The sequence below is a fragment of the Acipenser ruthenus genome, chromosome 5 (genome assembly GCF_902713425.1).
Source record: "Acipenser ruthenus chromosome 5, fAciRut3.2 maternal haplotype, whole genome shotgun sequence".
NCBI lineage: Eukaryota > Metazoa > Chordata > Actinopteri > Acipenseriformes > Acipenseridae > Acipenser > Acipenser ruthenus.
The window spans coordinates 32924981-32943735 of record NC_081193.1 but is presented as its reverse complement, the minus strand read 5'-3'; the positions used below and the strand labels follow the sequence as shown (position 1 = coordinate 32943735).

Sequence of the window (18755 nt, the reverse complement as noted above, 5' to 3'; positions counted from 1 at the left end):
GTCTAAATCATTCACTACTTATTTGCTGTTTATTTGCTAAATATTGTATTTTGATTTTCTATATGAATTAAAACATATTTTTGTAATTTGTTTTACAATTTCATGTTGCAAAAAAGGTTGCACTATATATGGTCGTTTGCACATACACTAAATGCTGCTGTACTATAAAAAAAGAAAAAAGGTGCATTCATATTCTGGTATCACTTCATTTTAATTTGCATTAACAATAATGTAAATACATATAAACAACACACCTTTTCCCACAAGATTCTTTAATTGATATTGATCTCATACGAAATAATCTTAATTAATGATACATTTAACACTTACTTATATCATCGACCCTGTGTCTATTCATGACAATGCTGCCACTGTTCATGATGAATTCATGTTAGGTTTGTAGTTCAGTATCAATAAGTGTGGAATGATATATCATTAATTAATGTTGGCATTACTAAGTAGTTACTATTGAGTTATAGGATGGCGAACACCTCTGTATTATGGATTATTGTATAACCCATACATACAGGCTTTCAGTCCTATAACTATTATATACTGCTGTAAATCCAGCTATATTTACTTTGTGATATTCATTCAAAAGAGAGAAAACATTTTTGTAGAGAATACTGTTAAGTGGCTGAGGTAGATTGCTGATTAGTATGTCACCATTTTCGACTTGACGTTGCAGGTTCATGGAATTCTGAACTGAGCCTTGTGTATGATTTTTTTTAAAGCAGATAAAATAAACATTGAGAATAAAGCACAGTAAAATCTCAATAGTGTTGATGTCATGAATGGGCTTTCTTTCAGCGGCAAAACATGTGCTCTGATTGACAGAAAGATCCTCAACACTCCCCCGCTCCCAGAGCCTGCTCCTTCTCCACCCTCAGTGGTGGAACGACCTACCCACAGATATGCGGACTGCTCAGTTCCTGACCACCTTCCGGCACCTACTCAAGACACACCTGTTCAGACAGCATCTATAAACCTCACAACTCTCAATTACAATGAACTACATGTCACCCAATTGCACCAGTACTTGAATCATCTTGTACTTCCACTGAACTGCTCCATATTTTGCCATATTCTACTACTGCTCTTAATTATAACAATATTTTGTATCTTGTACTTAAAGGTAACTGTATTCACGTTTTTTGCAATTGCTCTTATTTGAAATCGTTCTTATCCATTTATCGTACTTACTAAGTGCTCTTAATGGAATTTACTCTCATAAGCAAACATTTCTACTATAAGTATACTGCTCTTAGTTGAATTCCTTCTTAAATGTAATTATCTACTGTATTCTTTATTTTGCTCTTATTTGAATTTGATCTTCTTTTCTACTGATTTTACTGTACTTTATAACTGCTCTTATCTGTAATGTGATATTTTGTAATGTGGTATTACTGTTGATAACATATTGAACAGGTGATCTAGTGCAGTAGTGCGCATACTTATTACATGCCCCCCCCCCCCCCCCCCCCCCCGACATCTATCTTAACAGGTGTTTGTTTTCCTGATTTAATGTAAATCGTGTACTTTTCCCTTGATTTAACCACCAAAAAGTCCAGATTTAGCTAAATACATAAATGGTAACAAACACAAAGTACACATTTTCAAAATTGTACTTTCAGATTCAATGTATAAATGTTGGAAACATATATTGTAAATGTAACATTAAAACCAGTCTATAAATCTTTTTTTAAAACTTGGGAGTCAACATTTAGCTGACATGTTAAATCTGGGTTTCCAACAAATAAATCAGTGGTGAGTTAACATAGCTAATATTTCTGACAAACAAATCTGTGAAACAGTAAATGTAACTTAATTTTTTTTTTTTACACCTGGTGATTAAACTTTTACCTAACAGAAAAATCTGAAAAACATTATCGTTCAGCAATTAAATTTGGAAAAGTAAATATGGGTTTTCACAAAATAAATATTTATTTTGTCAGCTAAATCTGAAGCTAAATGAGCTCATTGAAGCACTTGATTTGATATTGTGTGCTGCAGAGCTGCCCTTACACTCAGAGAGCCAATGTCTCTGGTTCCCTGCCTCCTCTGCATACTACAATGCCAAAAAAATGTATACATTTCAAAACTTTTAAGAATGTGTTTGTTAACATTTATGTATTAAGATAAATCAGAACTTTTTTTTTTGGTTAAATCTTGGAAAAAATACACGATTTACATTAAATCCGGGAAAAACACTGTTAAAATACAAATACATGGAACCCGCCATTTTGGTTCTGTTCACTGCAGTTTCACTGACAATCGCCATTTCAAACATAACTTCTCCGGTTCTACAAGTCCTAGAGTGAGCGTCAACAGTTAATTTGAAAGGTAATAACTTGGACTAATCACCTGTCATTTATGTATTTTTTAAAAATTTTCTATCCTTTTAAAACAATAATAATAATAATTTTTACAGAACTGCCTCTAATCATAGTCACGCCTCCCTTATTGATTCTCCCCTGGGGTGGGACGCGCCCCCCACTTTGCGCACCAGATCAGGGCATGGGTTGCTCCTTCAAAAAGATAATACCTTGTAGAATGGGTAAAAGGCACAATCATTTTATTTTGATATGCCATGCACTTCAGTTAAACTTCTTGGACTTAGGTCTTCTCCAATTGCTGCTCCAGAAATACATCTGTAACGAGCATATTAGCAGGCCATGATGAGGAAAGGAGCAACACTCGAGTGAACAGTGTTTATTTAAATGAAAGTCAGAATGCAGCGGAAAAACTCATTTCAGGCCTCTCCGACTGTAAGTATATTCATTTGAGTAAAACGATCATTGGCATCTATCCATGCATACTCTCTGCTCACACCGCTGTCACTCTGGTCAATCTGAAGATGAGAGGTAATAGCTCCAGTTTCTGTGAAACTGCTCAAGTGTTTACTCAGGCAGAAGCCTGAAAGATGGGTTCATTTATCATCATAATAGACTATTACCCATGATAGGTCACATGTCACTGAAGAGTCAGTCACTATAATTGGTGCAATTCCATTTCAGATACCCCTGAAGGTGCCGAGCAGCACTTTTTAGGCAATCACAGAATTAGACCATTGGTGTAATTGTTCATTATTAGTGTTTACATGCTTTGAATTAACTTAAGAAAGAACCCCAGGTCCTATTCTGATGAGCCTATGATGCTTTCTTCCTGAACTGGAGTTACCTTTTTCACTGCAGGCCCTAATAAGCTCTGATATGTACTGAAATGAATGTGTAACTTGTAATAAGGTTGTGTGTTTTATTCTTTAAAATACAATACTGTATAAAAATATATAATTTAAATATAAAATAAATTACTAAATCCATTAATCTTCTAAATGATAAATACAACAGATTAAAATATATTATTTGTAAACCATTTAGATATACATGATAACAGAACCTAATTGCACCAAAAAAAAAGAAATCTGTTTATTCTAATGAATGTCACAAGAGCTATAGTTGTACATGATAAAACATGGCATTTAAGATGTACAGAAGTAATTGTTTGAGGCTTTCAGCATTATCGTAGCATAATAAATGTGTACGCTTCAGTTTACACAAAGCATGACAGGCCATCCGAGCAGAACTGGACAGTATAAAATGGTTATAATTATTGCTCTGCTGGCATCAGGAGAAAGCATTGCATGTTTCCACTTTATTTGCAAAAAAATACAGTAAATGCATTTGCATTTGGCATTCTTTATTCCCAAATTTGATAATGTAATAAAAAAAAATCAAGATGTTCTTTCAGACATCAAAAAATGATATCTAGCAGTCAATCTTACTAATTTTATTGTTTAACTTAAATGTAATCTCAAGTTTTAAGGTCATACAATAATTTGATATGCTTTTCTACAACTCTACAACTCAGCCACTTAATCTAAGCGGTTAGCAGTTCTGTCAGTAAACTGATAATGTGTTTTTTTTTCAACACTTACATGACAGAGGCATATTTAGCAACTGGCTATTTCAGGTTCACTGTATACCAACCCTGTAGTACACACACAGAAGTGACATAAAAACATGATACAATGTTAAAGTACCAAGGTAAATCACATACAATACAGTCAATGTTAAAAAGGAAAACTATTTTTATGAGACACCTGCCCACATACTGTATAAAGTTCAAAGAACAGTGCAGTACCATTTTCAATGTCATTTTATGAGACAGACATAAGCCCCTTTCACACTGGCATGCTCTACCTGTGTCGGAACCTACCCAGGTCAGGACCCAGTGTCATGCGGGTCGGCTACGCGATTTCACACTGCTTTTGATAAAGCAGGGTTAAAGTGGGTGACAAGCGCAAGTACACAATACTCATATCAATGCCCTGGAAGCAGCTTGTTAGAGACGCTTTCATCCAAGCTTCTCTGGATTGAACCATCGGTCCAAATGTTGATTAGAGCAAATGTTTCTTCATCCCTGCTGCAATCTGGCTCATGCTGTGTCTCAAGCAACAAAAATATGGCTAAACAGCATAAACAAAAATGTTCTTTGCAAAAGTGAAACCATGCAGGCGTGGCTGTTTGTTATTTCGTCGGCCGTCACTCAACCCGGGTCAAAGCATGTCAACCCGCATCCTGAGATGGATCGCTGGGACTCGGGTTAACCCGGGTACGACCCAGGTACATAGTTTCACACTACGTAGGATTGTGACCTACGGGGTAGAAGTGGCAGTGTGAAAGGGGCTATAATTTCAGTGGGAGGATCAGATTTGTTACCTTCATGTAAATGAAGAAGACCTAAGAAAAGAAGGATAGATAGATACACTGCTTGAATGGACGTCAATATTAGGGTTGGAATAGTATAATGTTGCTCATGATTACTAACTACACAAAAAAACTAGCATCTAAGAATGCTGATTAAAAATCTACGTACCAATGATTGTGAAATAAAATTAAAACATACCTTGTTTCCCAAATAAGCAGGCTGTGCACTCCAGTAATAAAGTGGTGGCAGCACTTTTCTTGCTTCTTCGTTGCTAATGCTGAGTTGCTGTGGTCCATCATACGAGTCCTGGACAGGATGGGCTTTCTTAATACCCAGTGGTCCCGTCAGAAACCAACGAGACATATCTGACACCTGCAATTTAAAATCACAAGATATGCCTGGAATATAAACTGTTTGTTTAAATTATTCACAACAAAATCAACTCCTGCCTTTCCAGATAAATTTGAAAACATTTTATTGAGGAAATTTTTCAGTACAGCAGTATTCAAATACAATGTAGTGCTCTTATAAAAGTCCCATTTGAAGTGGTAAGAAAAAATCAAACCTTGAAGAGAAAGTTGTTTAAGCCACAGTAGTCGTGTGTTACATTTTTTTTTTTGCTCAATTTGCCCAAGTAGAAAACTAAGTCACAATTTTAGGATGTATATTTACTGCTGTATCCAATTTACACTGCATACAATCTATGTACTATTTCAGAGAATTCCAAATACATTATGTAAAATGAAACCCATAAAACAAGTCTTGAAAACATAAGTCAAACTTTTTCACATAATTATATGTTTTTGTTGTTGTTTCCATTAAAAAGAACATTACATCCCAGGGCAAAATACAACTAGAAAAGTGCTTTTTATCTGTGATTTTGAATTACTTATCTGGACCATCCATAAGTTTTTTTCAACACTATCATAATGCCCTTCCTCATAAACCCCTTTTGAATGTCAAGGCAACTAGGGAGAGAAACATAATATACCTTATTTACATGGAGCACCACACTTGATGCAGATGATCTAATATAATATACAACCATTTAATTTACATTGTTCCCTAGTGAACAGTGGATGTTTGAATAAAAAAAACAAAACACTTCAAAAACATATTGTAAAAAAAAACAAAAACGATAATACTGTTGTACAAATGTAAGCTGTATAAAACTCCCACCCCACCACTTACTGCATTTCCAACTCTTGTCACATAGTAACAAGCTATGCTAATATTTTATAATCAAGGTGTGCTCACATCAGATATCAGCTCTTTGAGGCTGCCCGCAAAGATATATTTTGGAAGCTGTTTCACAGCTGTAATAAGATGGTTGTGTTGTTTTATTTTTCTGAAAATGAAAGGGTTAAGCAAAGTTATCCATGTAAGCCACTAATGTATTGTGAAACAAAGGAAATGAGACAGTTAAGCCTGTCATATTTCTTACATTACTATAGGTCCAATGGGACTCTGTGCATTCACTGGATACGCCAGAGCAGTAACACTTCTCACAGCCTTTCGGATTTCCATTCTGAAGATTGTAGAATCCTACTTTGCACCGGTCACAGTTCTCCCCTTCAACATTTTCCTGAAAGTTAATTGTTTCAATGTCAGAAAATGTCAATGCTTTAAAAAACACACATTTGTTGCTAATTTGTCACATTTAGTCATTTATATTGTCCTAAGAAATATTTTCCTACAAACAGTAAATAATTTGTACTTTTCATTACACAAGTATTACACTTTGGCTGTCTGCCTGTACTCCAACTATTAGCTTTGGCACTCTATCCAGATTTGCAGGTGTCAGAGACCAGAGGAACATTTTGATGCTTAACATGAACACATAGTCATTTATTTTTTTCTGTCTGCTATTTTCTTACATTCTCCTGTTTCATGCAATGTACTGTGCTCCCTTTGTGTCCCTCATTACCTACTTTTTTCAAGCCAGCATGTAAAGTTCTTTCCAATGATCTTGATACCACTATATGCGTCTTCATTCTATGGTACATGTCACTTAAAGAGTAAGTATTTTCATCGTATGTTTATAGTTTTTTATGTGTTTTAGTTTTCTATTCCATTACCTTACTAAGATTTTTTGCAATCATTGGGAGTGGTTCTTATTATAATTACTCAAATATGTTTATTATTTTTATTTTTAATATAGTCTCTGTTAAATCTGATGATCATCCCTTTTGTATTGCTGGCATTTATTAACATCAAGGTACTTTGGCTGATCTATTCTTTGCTATGATGTCAGCTTGGTTCAGTTAGTGTTTAGAAGAAACCCATATCGCCAATCACCACTGAGAATGGCATTTCAAAATCCAGTGAGGCATATAAACTGTATTTTGAAGAACTGGAGATACATCTGGTTCCTGGGGAGAGACCAGATTTTTACAGCTGCAACTAAGGCTGGAAGAGGTCAATCGACTAATCCAAGGTCACACAAAATGGGTCAGTGACTGCCATGAAACTTCAACATTTTCTGAGTTCCGAGTATATTTACATGTCACAGTTCCATAGCAACAGCGAGGGCAGAAATTGATTTTGCTAAGAATGTATCATGGTTGCTAAGGGGACTGTCTGTGCATAAATGTTTCCAGAGCCTACACACATGCAGGTATAGGGGAAAATAAGATGTTTACATCTAAGGCAGATTTAGCAAAACCTTTACTTGAACTTGATTACAGCAGAGAAATGATCAGCAAAAGAGCATCAGCCCTGGGTATTCTTATTGTGAAACATAAATACAAAGCAAAAAGAAAACAGATCAAACAAATTGGAAAGGGAAGTTAGAGAAATGAATGGTTAACAATCTGAAAGATACTGTGTCTATTCTCAGTTTGAGTGGGTCTTGCAATGTCCTTGGCAATTCATCTAGATTCCATTCCACCACATTACTGTAGCTTATAATTGCAATAAAATAGGTTATTAAAGTATTAACAGCCACTTGGCATTACGATGGCCGGTAACCCATTCTGTGCTAGCAGTAATAGATGGTATTGTTTAATTTATAGTAAGTGATGCCAAAGGCCTACAGCTACCCTAATGAAATCGAACAGCTTGAATTTACAGCCTTAGCATTTTAACCTGACACCAATAATTATATTTGGTTGTGTCGTAAATCTATAGCTGCAATATGTTCATTAATTGATTATTTTTGGCCTACCTTGCAGTTGCATGGCTTCTCGCAAGGATCAGTGTTCTGGCTTCCATCGAGGCTGCAGTTGCAGCGTATGCAGTGTGGGAAACCTGTATAACCAAAGGCACATCTGTCGCACTTCTTCCCACCATAACCAAGCTTGCAGTGACAAGAACCAGGTCCCAGGTCTGACATGAAAATGAGAGAAGAACAACTTAATAACACTAGTTCATTGAATGATTCAAAGCACTGGTACACAAAAACATGAATTCCTATCATGACAGTGAGTTGTATTACTAACCTACACCCCTGAGTGTGTCGATGTTCTAAATCTGGAGAACAGACATGTCGTCTGCTATAGGATTTGCTGATCTTGTTGAAATGTTGAAATTAAGATCGGGGGCTCTCAAACAAAGGATCATGACAATGAAGCTAAAGAAAAAATGTATCTTACCTCCTTCAACCTTTGTTTCATCCTTTATACATGTGTCATGCAATGACCCATCTGGGTCACAAGAACAAGGAACACAGGGATCAGGTTCATAGGAGGTGACCTGGAAAGTTTAGCATACATTCTTAATGACACAAGTTAAACTATATCAGATTATACAATTATAATATTTATTGCCAGCTCATATTAAAACAAAGAGAGAGGAATGAACATCTTACCCCACTTGGCCTAAAGTATCCATCAGTGCAGGTCTCACAATTTATTCCAGCAGTGTTTCTGATACATTTAAGGCACACACCACCTCCTTTATATTCCCCATTGACATTTAAACTCTGCTTGTTGTTCGCTACAGTGTCATTATAGATGCACTCTTCAGACTTCCCATGACAATTACATTCTGTGAAGAAATAATTCCACAGTATATTTTAGAGAGCAGTCAGTCCATGACTAAAGTATGGATTTGGCATTTTGTTTTGGAAATTATTGCCTTAAGAAGTTCCTTAAAATACAAACCATTTCTAAGGCCAAAGATTTTACAACTTCCCTAACTTCCGATCCATAACGTTGGTCTGGTGACAGAGTGTTGACCAGAGGTGGTGAATACATAACTTAAAAGTAATTAACAAAAACAAAAACAAAAAAAAAATACACATTTTTGATGATTAACTTACTTTCACACACATGTCGGGTGAGAAATGTTCCAGCCATCCAGGGTTTTTGGTTGTAACCAGGACAGCATCGATCACAATTTTCTCCACAGGTGTTGTGTTCACACTCACAACTAAATTTCTATTAAAACAAAGAATCATTTTAATATTTTGGAAAGATGATCATCAAAAGCACATAAAAACAAATAATTTACTGTAGTCACAAAAAGGCACTGGCAACAGCAAAACAGAGTGCACTAACCTTGGTTTCATTGTGAAGAGGACAAGCTTTTGCATGGCCATAGCAGATACACATTCCTCCAACCGAAATATCTTTTATAGAATAATAATACTGTATAAAATACAATGTAAGTATGTTACAAATCAATGGTCTAAAGATTAAATATACATGTATTCAGAACTAAACATATTAACATAGCAAAACAAGCATTTCAACCATGTTTTTTAAAATAATGTGATCAAATGTATTGTGACATTATTGTGCAAAATGATTTACCTTCTGAATTCATTTTTGTGAATATCTTACTAACCAGCTTTCTCTTTGACATTTGTTTTCAGTAAACCTAATTCAGTATTGCAATTCAGTGACTCAGAACAAATTAAACATTTCAAGAAAAAAAAATGTGGGCATTTTCCCCCCAAGCAATTGATCTCTTTATAGCAGCTTTGAAAACATTATAAAGTGAATTGCTTTAAACATCCATCTATCCATTATCATTAACCGCTTACTCCTTTACAGGGTTGCGGTGAGCCGGAGCCTAACCCAGCATACACAGGGTGCAAGGCGAGACTACACCCTGGACGGGACGCTAGTCCATCGCAGGGCACCACACACAGAGCAATTTAGAGTGACCAATCAACCTGGACAGCATGTTTTTGGACTATGGGAGGAAACTGGAGTACCCGGAAAAAAACCCACGCGAACACGGGGGGAACATGCAAACTCCACACAGACAGTACTCTAGGCTGGATTCGAACCTAGGACCCTGGCGCTGTGAGGCAGCAGCGCTAAACACTATGCCACTGTGCCGCCCTGCTTTAAACATTTATTCATATATTTTATAATTTTACTTTTATATGATAATTGCATTAATTCTGAATATTAGGTACAAGTACTCAAAACACCTTACATGAGGCTATCAACAAATAAATAAAACTCAAGCAAACAGTTAAAAAACAACTCTTTTAAGAGTTGATCATATTTAAAATAGTTATTTAATATTAATGAAAACAATGTAGATTTATGTGGTAATTTTATTTCTGAGCCACTGAATTAGTAGCTTGGGAAATTAAACTATATTCAAGATTCTAAGCAACTGATTTTTTAAAAGGATTCAAATTTGTTATCTGTCCTAACAGAAAAATCTAAAGCTGTTTGATTTTTTTTGTGTGTTACTGAACAACCATGTGTATTTGTAATATTTAACAATTATTGCCATGTAACATACTGAAATACTGTAAGTAGTAATTGTGTAGAGTAGACAAATGGTAAGGTTAATGTTTCTCAGAAATTAACAGATTTCCATTGCAACACATTTTGCTTTCTGCCATATATTCTGCTTTGCAAGATAAATGTATGTGTTGAATTAACATGTCTTATATTTCTTCTGGCTCAAATACTTTCAAATTACGCTTAGAGCTACCACTATCTTACCCGTCGAGTTACAATAGGGTCAACATCTCTGGGATCATTGTAAGCCAATGTCATTAAATCAGCATTTAGGGTCCTTATCCTTCGAAATTGAAAGCGAATATATCGGGCAGAGGTGAAGTTCAGCAAGACAGGGGAAGGATCATCTGCACTGGGTCTTCCATTGATCAGGGAAGTGTGAATCTAAACAAACCAACAGAAAAACAGGTGAGAATAGTACATCTGATTGCACTAATCAAATTATTCATTGTCTTAACTGATACTTTCTACTGTTGGCCTCCATTCAGGGAATGGCTACAAGGCCAATGCCGTTCTTGGCAGCATAAGTCCATAAGTCTGACCAGATCTTGATTCACCAAAACAACTTTTGTTAACATAATTCTACCTCCACTGTTTACTTCTGCCATGAGTCAGAAGTAGCTTTTTATTTTTACTGCTTTTTAACACATAAAAAGCAGATCTATAACAGAATTCTACATCCAATGTCCTATATGTTCCTACAGGGTTTATTTGCCTCGTGTGTATCATGCATCAGACTTCATATGATGATTATTTAAAAGAAACCAGGAGTGAGGTAATATTGATGCAGAAATGGTTAAAGGGCTCAATTCAAATTCACATTAACATTATTTATACCACATCAAGGTGAAGTGAAATTTGATATTGAGTGTGACCAAAACCAGCTGCTACACATGCTGCACTCACAGATTCTATGGAATTGAATCTCACAGGTCACAAGAGCAATTATGGTTCCACTCTTGCTGAAGTGGCTCAGCGAGTCCCTGAGTGTTCTGGTTCAGGCACTGGCATATGCTCCATTCCAGCACATCATAACATGTGGTCTGAAGCTCCAGGGTCACTCTATCTGTGAACAGGCTTTGACATACTTGAATGTCAGATGTAAGCAGTGCTACCATAGAAAGAGTACTTCATACTGTATGTTGTGGCCATTGAACTACAACAGCTAAAACCTCAATATAACCTGCACTGCACTACACCATCTACAGTACTCGTATATCTGTTGACATGAGACTGGCCATCGAAGATTTTTCGAATAGGACCTTGCATTTCATTCTGTTATTGGGAAACCTTTTGGCACCAGAAGTTTCTCTCATCCCCACCCAGCCTCTATGCACTGTTGAGTTACAGTATGTTGGGCTTACATGTCTACACAATTCTGGAAGCTAGTTCAAGAGATATCTCATTAATGGATGTTAAATTGTATAATGAGCATTAACATGTCTTTTTTTTAAAACGGCATTGCTGTTTAATTAGCTAATTGGTAGAAACATTTATTAGCCTTTGGATTCACAGTAGTATTGTTGGTGGGTGTTTTTCTTATTTAAACAAAACAAAAAAAGACCTTTCTCTGTATACCTCAATGAATAATAAATCAGATAGCATGAATTTTATTCACATATTTAATTTATAAAATTACTGCATCCATCTCATTCAGGCGCTGAGCTACGATAGGTCTGAAATTGGTCAGATTTAACAGGGGGTTGGTCAGATTAAACGTGATCCCTGCCTGGCTGGACAGTTGATCGAGTCAATCATTCTGGAGACCCACTGAGTCTGCCATTTACTGTGGAGCTTTTACAATCGCAAGGAAGTCAGAAAAAAAAGTATTTTCCAGTCAGGTCTTGGCGCCCCTCCAACAACCTGAAAAACACTGTTCTGAGCTATGTCAAAATGTTGGGTATATCTCCCTGTAACCTGTTTGTCATTGTCTTTTGAAGTACTCTACGCCATCTTTCTAGATTTCTTTCTCACTCAATGTTTTTTGCTACAGCACATGAGTAGACTAGATTAATCGATCAATGATTTTTTAAATCGCTCAACACCCACAGACATGATCAATCGATTAATCTTTAATTGATTAAAACCCCTAATATATATATATATATATATATATATATATATATATATATATATATATATATATATATATATATATATATATAATTTATAGTAACTCATTCATTTGGGGAATAAAAATCAACAGGGATATATTAAAAAGAAAATACTAAAATACTGTATTGCTCTGTAGATACTAGAATGAATAAAATCCATCTAGGGAAAAAAACTTTGATCCTCTTATACCCCATAGTTAGATAAACACTTGCTGTGTGAGTTTCATTTCAATACTGTATAAGCGAATTAAAATGTACAGTCTTGTTATGTAACATTAAACACTCAATCATAAGCCATGAGTTAAAAGTACAGTCAAATAGAAAAATGCTTCATCTCATGCTTGCTTTATTGTTGTAAATTGTTAATTTTGTGCAGTTCTGAAGGTCTATGTGATTTTTGATTGAATAATGAATAGGCTTTTACAGTGACTAGAAAATGAATCTGCATGCTAATTCATGATTTCTGTCAATATAAATATACTTACTTCTCCATTTTCTAATGGGTGGATTTTAGAGTAGTAGGAGGTGCATATTACGTCATCATCTTTGGTATAAGATGGTGGTCCTGTCCTGGGTAAGATGTTGAAGCGAGTAAGGCATTCAGTGTCTGTAATTGCAAAGTACTGCCAAGGTTCGAAGGTATCGCCATCCATGGAGCGCTCTAAAATCCAGTTTCCAGGGCGAGGGGAATTGGCAGCCTTAATTATCACATATGCAATCTGGAAAACCTGAGGAACACAAACATTTCATTTATTTAATAGATAATTATAGACGTGGGAATATTAGAACAGTTTTCTACACAAACAGTCAAATTAAACAGTAGTTTTAATAACTACAATGTGTTTTCTATATGAAGCAATTTACAGTGATTTTCTAGCTGTGTCTAGTTGTGTTAAACTTACTTTATGGCACTTAGGGGTTGATTTGATCAACCAATATCCCCACAGGCTGTATTTTTTTTTAAAGTATTTAATACACCTGTGATCGCATCAATATCCTTTCTGTTGATGCAATCCTGGTAGATGCCATGGTACTGTAAAAAGCTCTAAAAATATAAAGCAGTGGCTTATTTAGGCTGCTCATAGGTTGATCTAATCTACCCCTTAATTGGTTTAGGAAAGATAATTCAAAGCTTCTTTATGCTGACAGATTTGTGTCCTTAGCACTTTCTTTCCTTTTTGTCTCTAAAGATTAGCTTTTTCTGCATTGTATCTCTTTTTTGCATGTTTGAACTGCAAGCCACTCTGTGGTAGACCATGTTGCAAGGGCTGACTTGTGTTCCTACTCCAAGCAACAGGTTTGGATATGCATAGGGACACACTGATGCTGCCAACTCAAAAATAAAAAAAAGAATACATTAATAAATAAATGAAAACAAATTACCAATTAAATTGAGTCTTAGTTTTCATTTTCAAATGGGTGAGATATTTTATGTGACTGCCCTTCTAACTGAGGGAGAAATACCAGGGAAGGAAGGAAATGCCATTCTGGTTGTGTATGGTTAGTGACTGCATTTGAGGAGTCCGGTCTCCAGGAACCATCAATCTTTGCAGGAATCTGAGCAGGAATTAATCTAAATTACTATCGTGACTGGGAAGATTTTTTAGTTGTTTTATCTTAATTTGTGAGCACAGCAGAGAGCAGAACAAAGCATCCATTTTGAATAATCAGAATTCCCATTCCACTCAACCCTTGGTTCATTATCACTGGTGTCATCAATGAGACTGCCAGCACCCTCAACATAATATGAAGATTCCAGAGCAGGTAAAGAGTGGTATATGAAATAAATGTAATAAGTTGAGATAGCATCTTAAGATCAAGGTAGACCAAAGATACTGTACAATGATGACAAACAAATAGAATTTTGAAACAATGGCAGCGTTTACATGCACAAGTCATGACAGTTTTCCTCACAACGTGTTTACCGTACTTTTCAGGAAATGCGTTGCTATGCAGTTCTGATTCAGGAAAAAAATCGTCCGATTCATAGCCATTTAGAGGAGGGGATATTTAAATGTCCGTGTCTGCTTACTAAGTAGGAAAAGAACGACTCTGAATATCGTGAGGAGAGCTTCATGCATTGCCATGGAGATAAAAACATTTAACAAGACAAATTAATTCACGTGTTGTCACACACATTCTGAATTACGCTGCGCATTAGCTACTTGTTTGTCTGGTTACCTTTCCAACACACACACACACAATTATATAAAATATAATTTCTACTAAGTACCAGTTTTACTACTTAGAATTTATATTTATGTGTGTGTGTGGAACATCTAAAAGTTACATTTCATTAACACTAGAACCGCCTTTTACAAACATGTTTTAATTTTGAATATGGCTACAATATTCATAAAAAAAAAATGCAAGCCTGTTGTTATCTCTATTGTACCTGGCAGCCATCAATTCCTTCGTTTTGTACAAGAATGCACCGGGGAAAATATAAGTAGGAGAGATTTCATCTTGAAGCTAGCCACAGCGCTTCAGCAGAAACATTTCGATCAGAAAAACAGCTAAGCAGCAGGCTGCAGCAGCTCAACCTGGATTCTGTGCTGCGAGTGACACACATGCAAGAGAAATCAGATGTTACTTTTGTTTTAGATTAAAAACTACTTTTGTTTTTACAGTTTGTATGTACATAAACCTGTTTACACACTAGTTTGTTTTGAAATGTTTAGTTTGTTATAGTTTTTCATTTTTTGAAGTAGTGCATTATATGTGGTAAGTTAGAAAATAAACCCTTTTATGTTTAATAGTTCATTTAAATACGGTATTTCGGCTGTGCAGATGTTTGATATGATGTGCTTGAATAAAACTTTTGAGTTGTATCTGATAGTTTGTCTTTCATTTTAATATTGATGATGTTTAAAATGTACCATGATAATGACTGCCGTTGACAGTTGTAGGTATGAGTATACCCGCAGCGGTTATTTAAAGTAGTCCATAAATGTACATTTTGTGTGTGTGTGTGTGTGTGTGTGTTTGTGTGTTTGGGGGGGGGGGGATGTTTTGTACGGCCTTTCTGCTGGAGATTAAGTCAGAAGAACGGGATCTTGACTGCTGAAATCTGGTGAGCCACAAGCACGATTCCTGCTCCGGTTTACATGGGTTTTTACAGGTATTTTTATCATGATTGACCCTGCTGTTAAAGTCACGCTGTAAAAAGGACGTCCTTATGCTGTTTCACAATGTATTCGCGTGACAATGTCACACAGTCCTGACTGTAGAGTCCATTTTCATGTGCATGTAAACCAAGCCAATGACAGGTTTGAGAAAACAGTTGGGTATATTGGTGTTTGTATTTATTTAATAAATAATTTGACATTTAATAGGCAATTCATTTAGCATAACCCTTAAGTGATTGTTTTTTAAAACACGAGCAGACTCGATCTTCCTTGTCTAAAACAGAAAGATTATGTACAGCATGCTTTTTGTATTTTTGTCCCATGACACCAACTATTTCACTTGAGAAGCACCTGATAATGTTTATCAGTTTTCAGTTACTAATAAAACACTTGAGCACTAACCCGACTGTGTTTAAACATCTCTTTCAAGATTAATGTTCACTGTAATACCAAAATAAGATGTCTGTCAAATACACAATATTTTGCTTTTGTCCAATGTTGCATTCAAACCTTTATTTAGAAGGGTGTAGCATTTTTTATCAAAACCCCTCTATACAGTGGTAGTGCTAATTCATTTACTCACCATACTCTATAATATGAAATGCTTGCTTCTTTCTGCCTTCATCTTACCTAATATGATATTATATTTCTTTAACACAATAGCTGTTAAGCCATCAAACCCCTTAATCATTTTCAAGGCCTGAAATAGAATATTATTCCATACAGGTAGTCAATAAAGGGTCTCTGTGTTCATTTTCCAGGACAAAGTAGGGAGGGGATCTTGCTTTCCATGTGTTGATTGAAGTTCTGGCTTGTTAACAGTGCAGATGTAGTAATGAGTCCGTTCTGCTGCAGCACATCTGTTTCTATGTGGGTCAGAAGGAATGTGACCTGGTAATCAAAGTGTGACATAGTGTCTGTTTGTACAGAACGGTGTGCCAAATGTCTATTATTCTGCATCAAATGTAGTGAATAGAAGTATATTATAGTTACATAAATCTGAGGTTCCTTGGATAAATCCCTTAATAAGCCACCCCCTGTATTGTAAGTACTGTGCTAGTGTTTCGGCTGCCTGCAAAGGGGGCATCTAAATAATTGATGGCCATTTATAAAACATGAGCCAGCATAGATTGTGCCAGACACTCAACATCTTTCCCACTTACTTAAATTTTAGAAAGTGTCTAAGTACAACTCTTGACAAACTACTTTTAAAAGCTCTACTCCTTCCTGTCTATTGCCATGAAACAAGTAAGCATTGTTTTATGTTATAATACATTTAGTAGTTTATCTTTAATGCAACCCTATTGATTGTTTCCATTATGACAGATTATTTATTAGTTTATGTGTTGTAAATCAGTGATTTTTTAATTGACAAACTTACATAAAAATGTGCATATTGTGTAGCAGTTATGTGTTATGTAATTCACTTGCTTTGTTGTACATTTCTAATGGTAGCAAGCATACTGAAGGTAAAGTAACAGCAGGATTTCAGAAAATAATAATACATTTGTTTTATCTTATTTGACTCTTTCAAATAGAATAACTTTTTTATTAAGGTCTGAGAGGTCTGTTAACGGGAGAGAATGAATCTGAACTGTAAATCTACCTCCTGACCTGGAAGGGCGCTAAGTAAGGTTGGTGGTACGCCTTCACAGGGATGGGCCGACTCAATGATAGGACGGAACCGGAAGTTGGTCATCTTGGTGAAAGACCGTAGCTGTAAGACTGTTGAACAGCTCTATTGTGATCAGCTGTGTTGCGTGCAGCGATTGGATAGAGAGTGGCCCCATACTGACCACAGGGAGTTTAGAAGTACAAAGGGGATGCAGCTAAGTGAGTACGGCCCCTTACACTGATGTGGGCAGCAGTGTGGAGTAGTGATTAGGGCTCTGGGCGCTGGCTCTTGACCTGAGGGTTGTGGGTTCAATCCCAGGTGGGGGACACTGCTGCTGTACCCTTGAGCAAGGTACTTTACATAGATTGCTCCAGAAAAAAAACTAATTGTATAAATGGGTAATTATATGTAAAAATGTGATATCTTGTAACAATTGTAAGTCGCCCCAGATAAGGGGGTCTGCTAAGCAATAAATAATAATAATAATAATAATAATAATAATAATAATAATAATAATGTTACCTGTTGCTGTTTTGTTGTTGTTTTTGTGTAAGCAGACGGAGACAGATTCGGGAGCTGAAGCTACGGAGCCTGCACTACCACCCGGAGCACCTGCACTGCCACATCACTTCAACCTGTCCCAGCACTCGGAGCACCTGCCCTTGCACACCCCTCACAATACGTGTGTGCACTTTGGGACTGTATATATTGTTTATTGTTTCAATCCTGTAATCCCCGATATCATTGCTGATAGAGGGAATAATTCTGGAAATAAAAGCAGAGCTGCTTGCAAATACCCCATTGTGGACATTTTATCCTTACCGCACTACCCACATCCTGACAAGGTCTCAGAAGTATCCAACAAATGTTATACCATAATCTCATGTTATCTGTCAACGGTTGGCCATAAGCCTTTACAGCTCTGTGCCAAGTCTTCCAAACAGACACAAGTTCGGTCCATGCAAATTTATGAATCTCACCTTTCTTACTTTTCTCCCTTCTCTATCTGCCTGTGATATTGCCTCATCTATCTAGTGTATGGTATTTGATGGAAACACATTTCATTCTGCTGGTAAATCTAATGATTTGATTAAATGTTCTTCTTTGCCTCAATGTAGCACCAATGTATTACTATTACTCCAAGACATAGGTAATCAAAAAGAAAATTGTCTGTTTGATTTGTGTACCTTTCTAATGTTAGTTGGCAAAACCTGATTGGTTTCTTCAATTCTGTACATACCATGATGATAATCCATTAATTTTAGGGTACATCAAAATATGCAGGACCTATTTTAGGAATAATACAGACTAGACTACCATTTCTTCTTTCAATATAGTGTAGTCTTGGTTATCAACAGGAAACTGTATAGTGCATTCATATTTGTCCGAATGATGAGAAACACATCTCAGCAGCATTTTGACAGAAAATAGCCAGATCAAGCAGTCAGTGTGATGCTTGAAAGTTTGCTGGTTGACATCC

The 18755-nt window shown here is 36.0% G+C and overlaps 1 protein-coding gene across 11 annotated transcripts in view; it reads right to left on the bottom strand.

Annotated features, from left to right (window-relative positions):
* lama2 (laminin, alpha 2) overlaps window positions 1-18755 on the bottom strand; it is a 131570-nt gene that overhangs the window by 77843 nt on the left and 34972 nt on the right. For all 11 annotated transcript variants that reach the window (XM_059024018.1, XM_059024021.1, XM_059024023.1 and 8 more), the window contains exons 4-12: window positions 13018-13260; window positions 10623-10802; window positions 9210-9299; window positions 8972-9089; window positions 8519-8697; window positions 8304-8403; window positions 7877-8037; window positions 6155-6295; window positions 4909-5082 (exon numbers count right to left, since the gene is read on the bottom strand). In XM_059024018.1, the coding sequence (XP_058880001.1) occupies window positions 4909-5082; window positions 6155-6295; window positions 7877-8037; window positions 8304-8403; window positions 8519-8697; window positions 8972-9089; window positions 9210-9299; window positions 10623-10802; window positions 13018-13260 (1386 nt within the window). The remainder of the gene's footprint in view (window positions 1-4908; window positions 5083-6154; window positions 6296-7876; window positions 8038-8303; window positions 8404-8518; window positions 8698-8971; window positions 9090-9209; window positions 9300-10622; window positions 10803-13017; window positions 13261-18755) is intronic.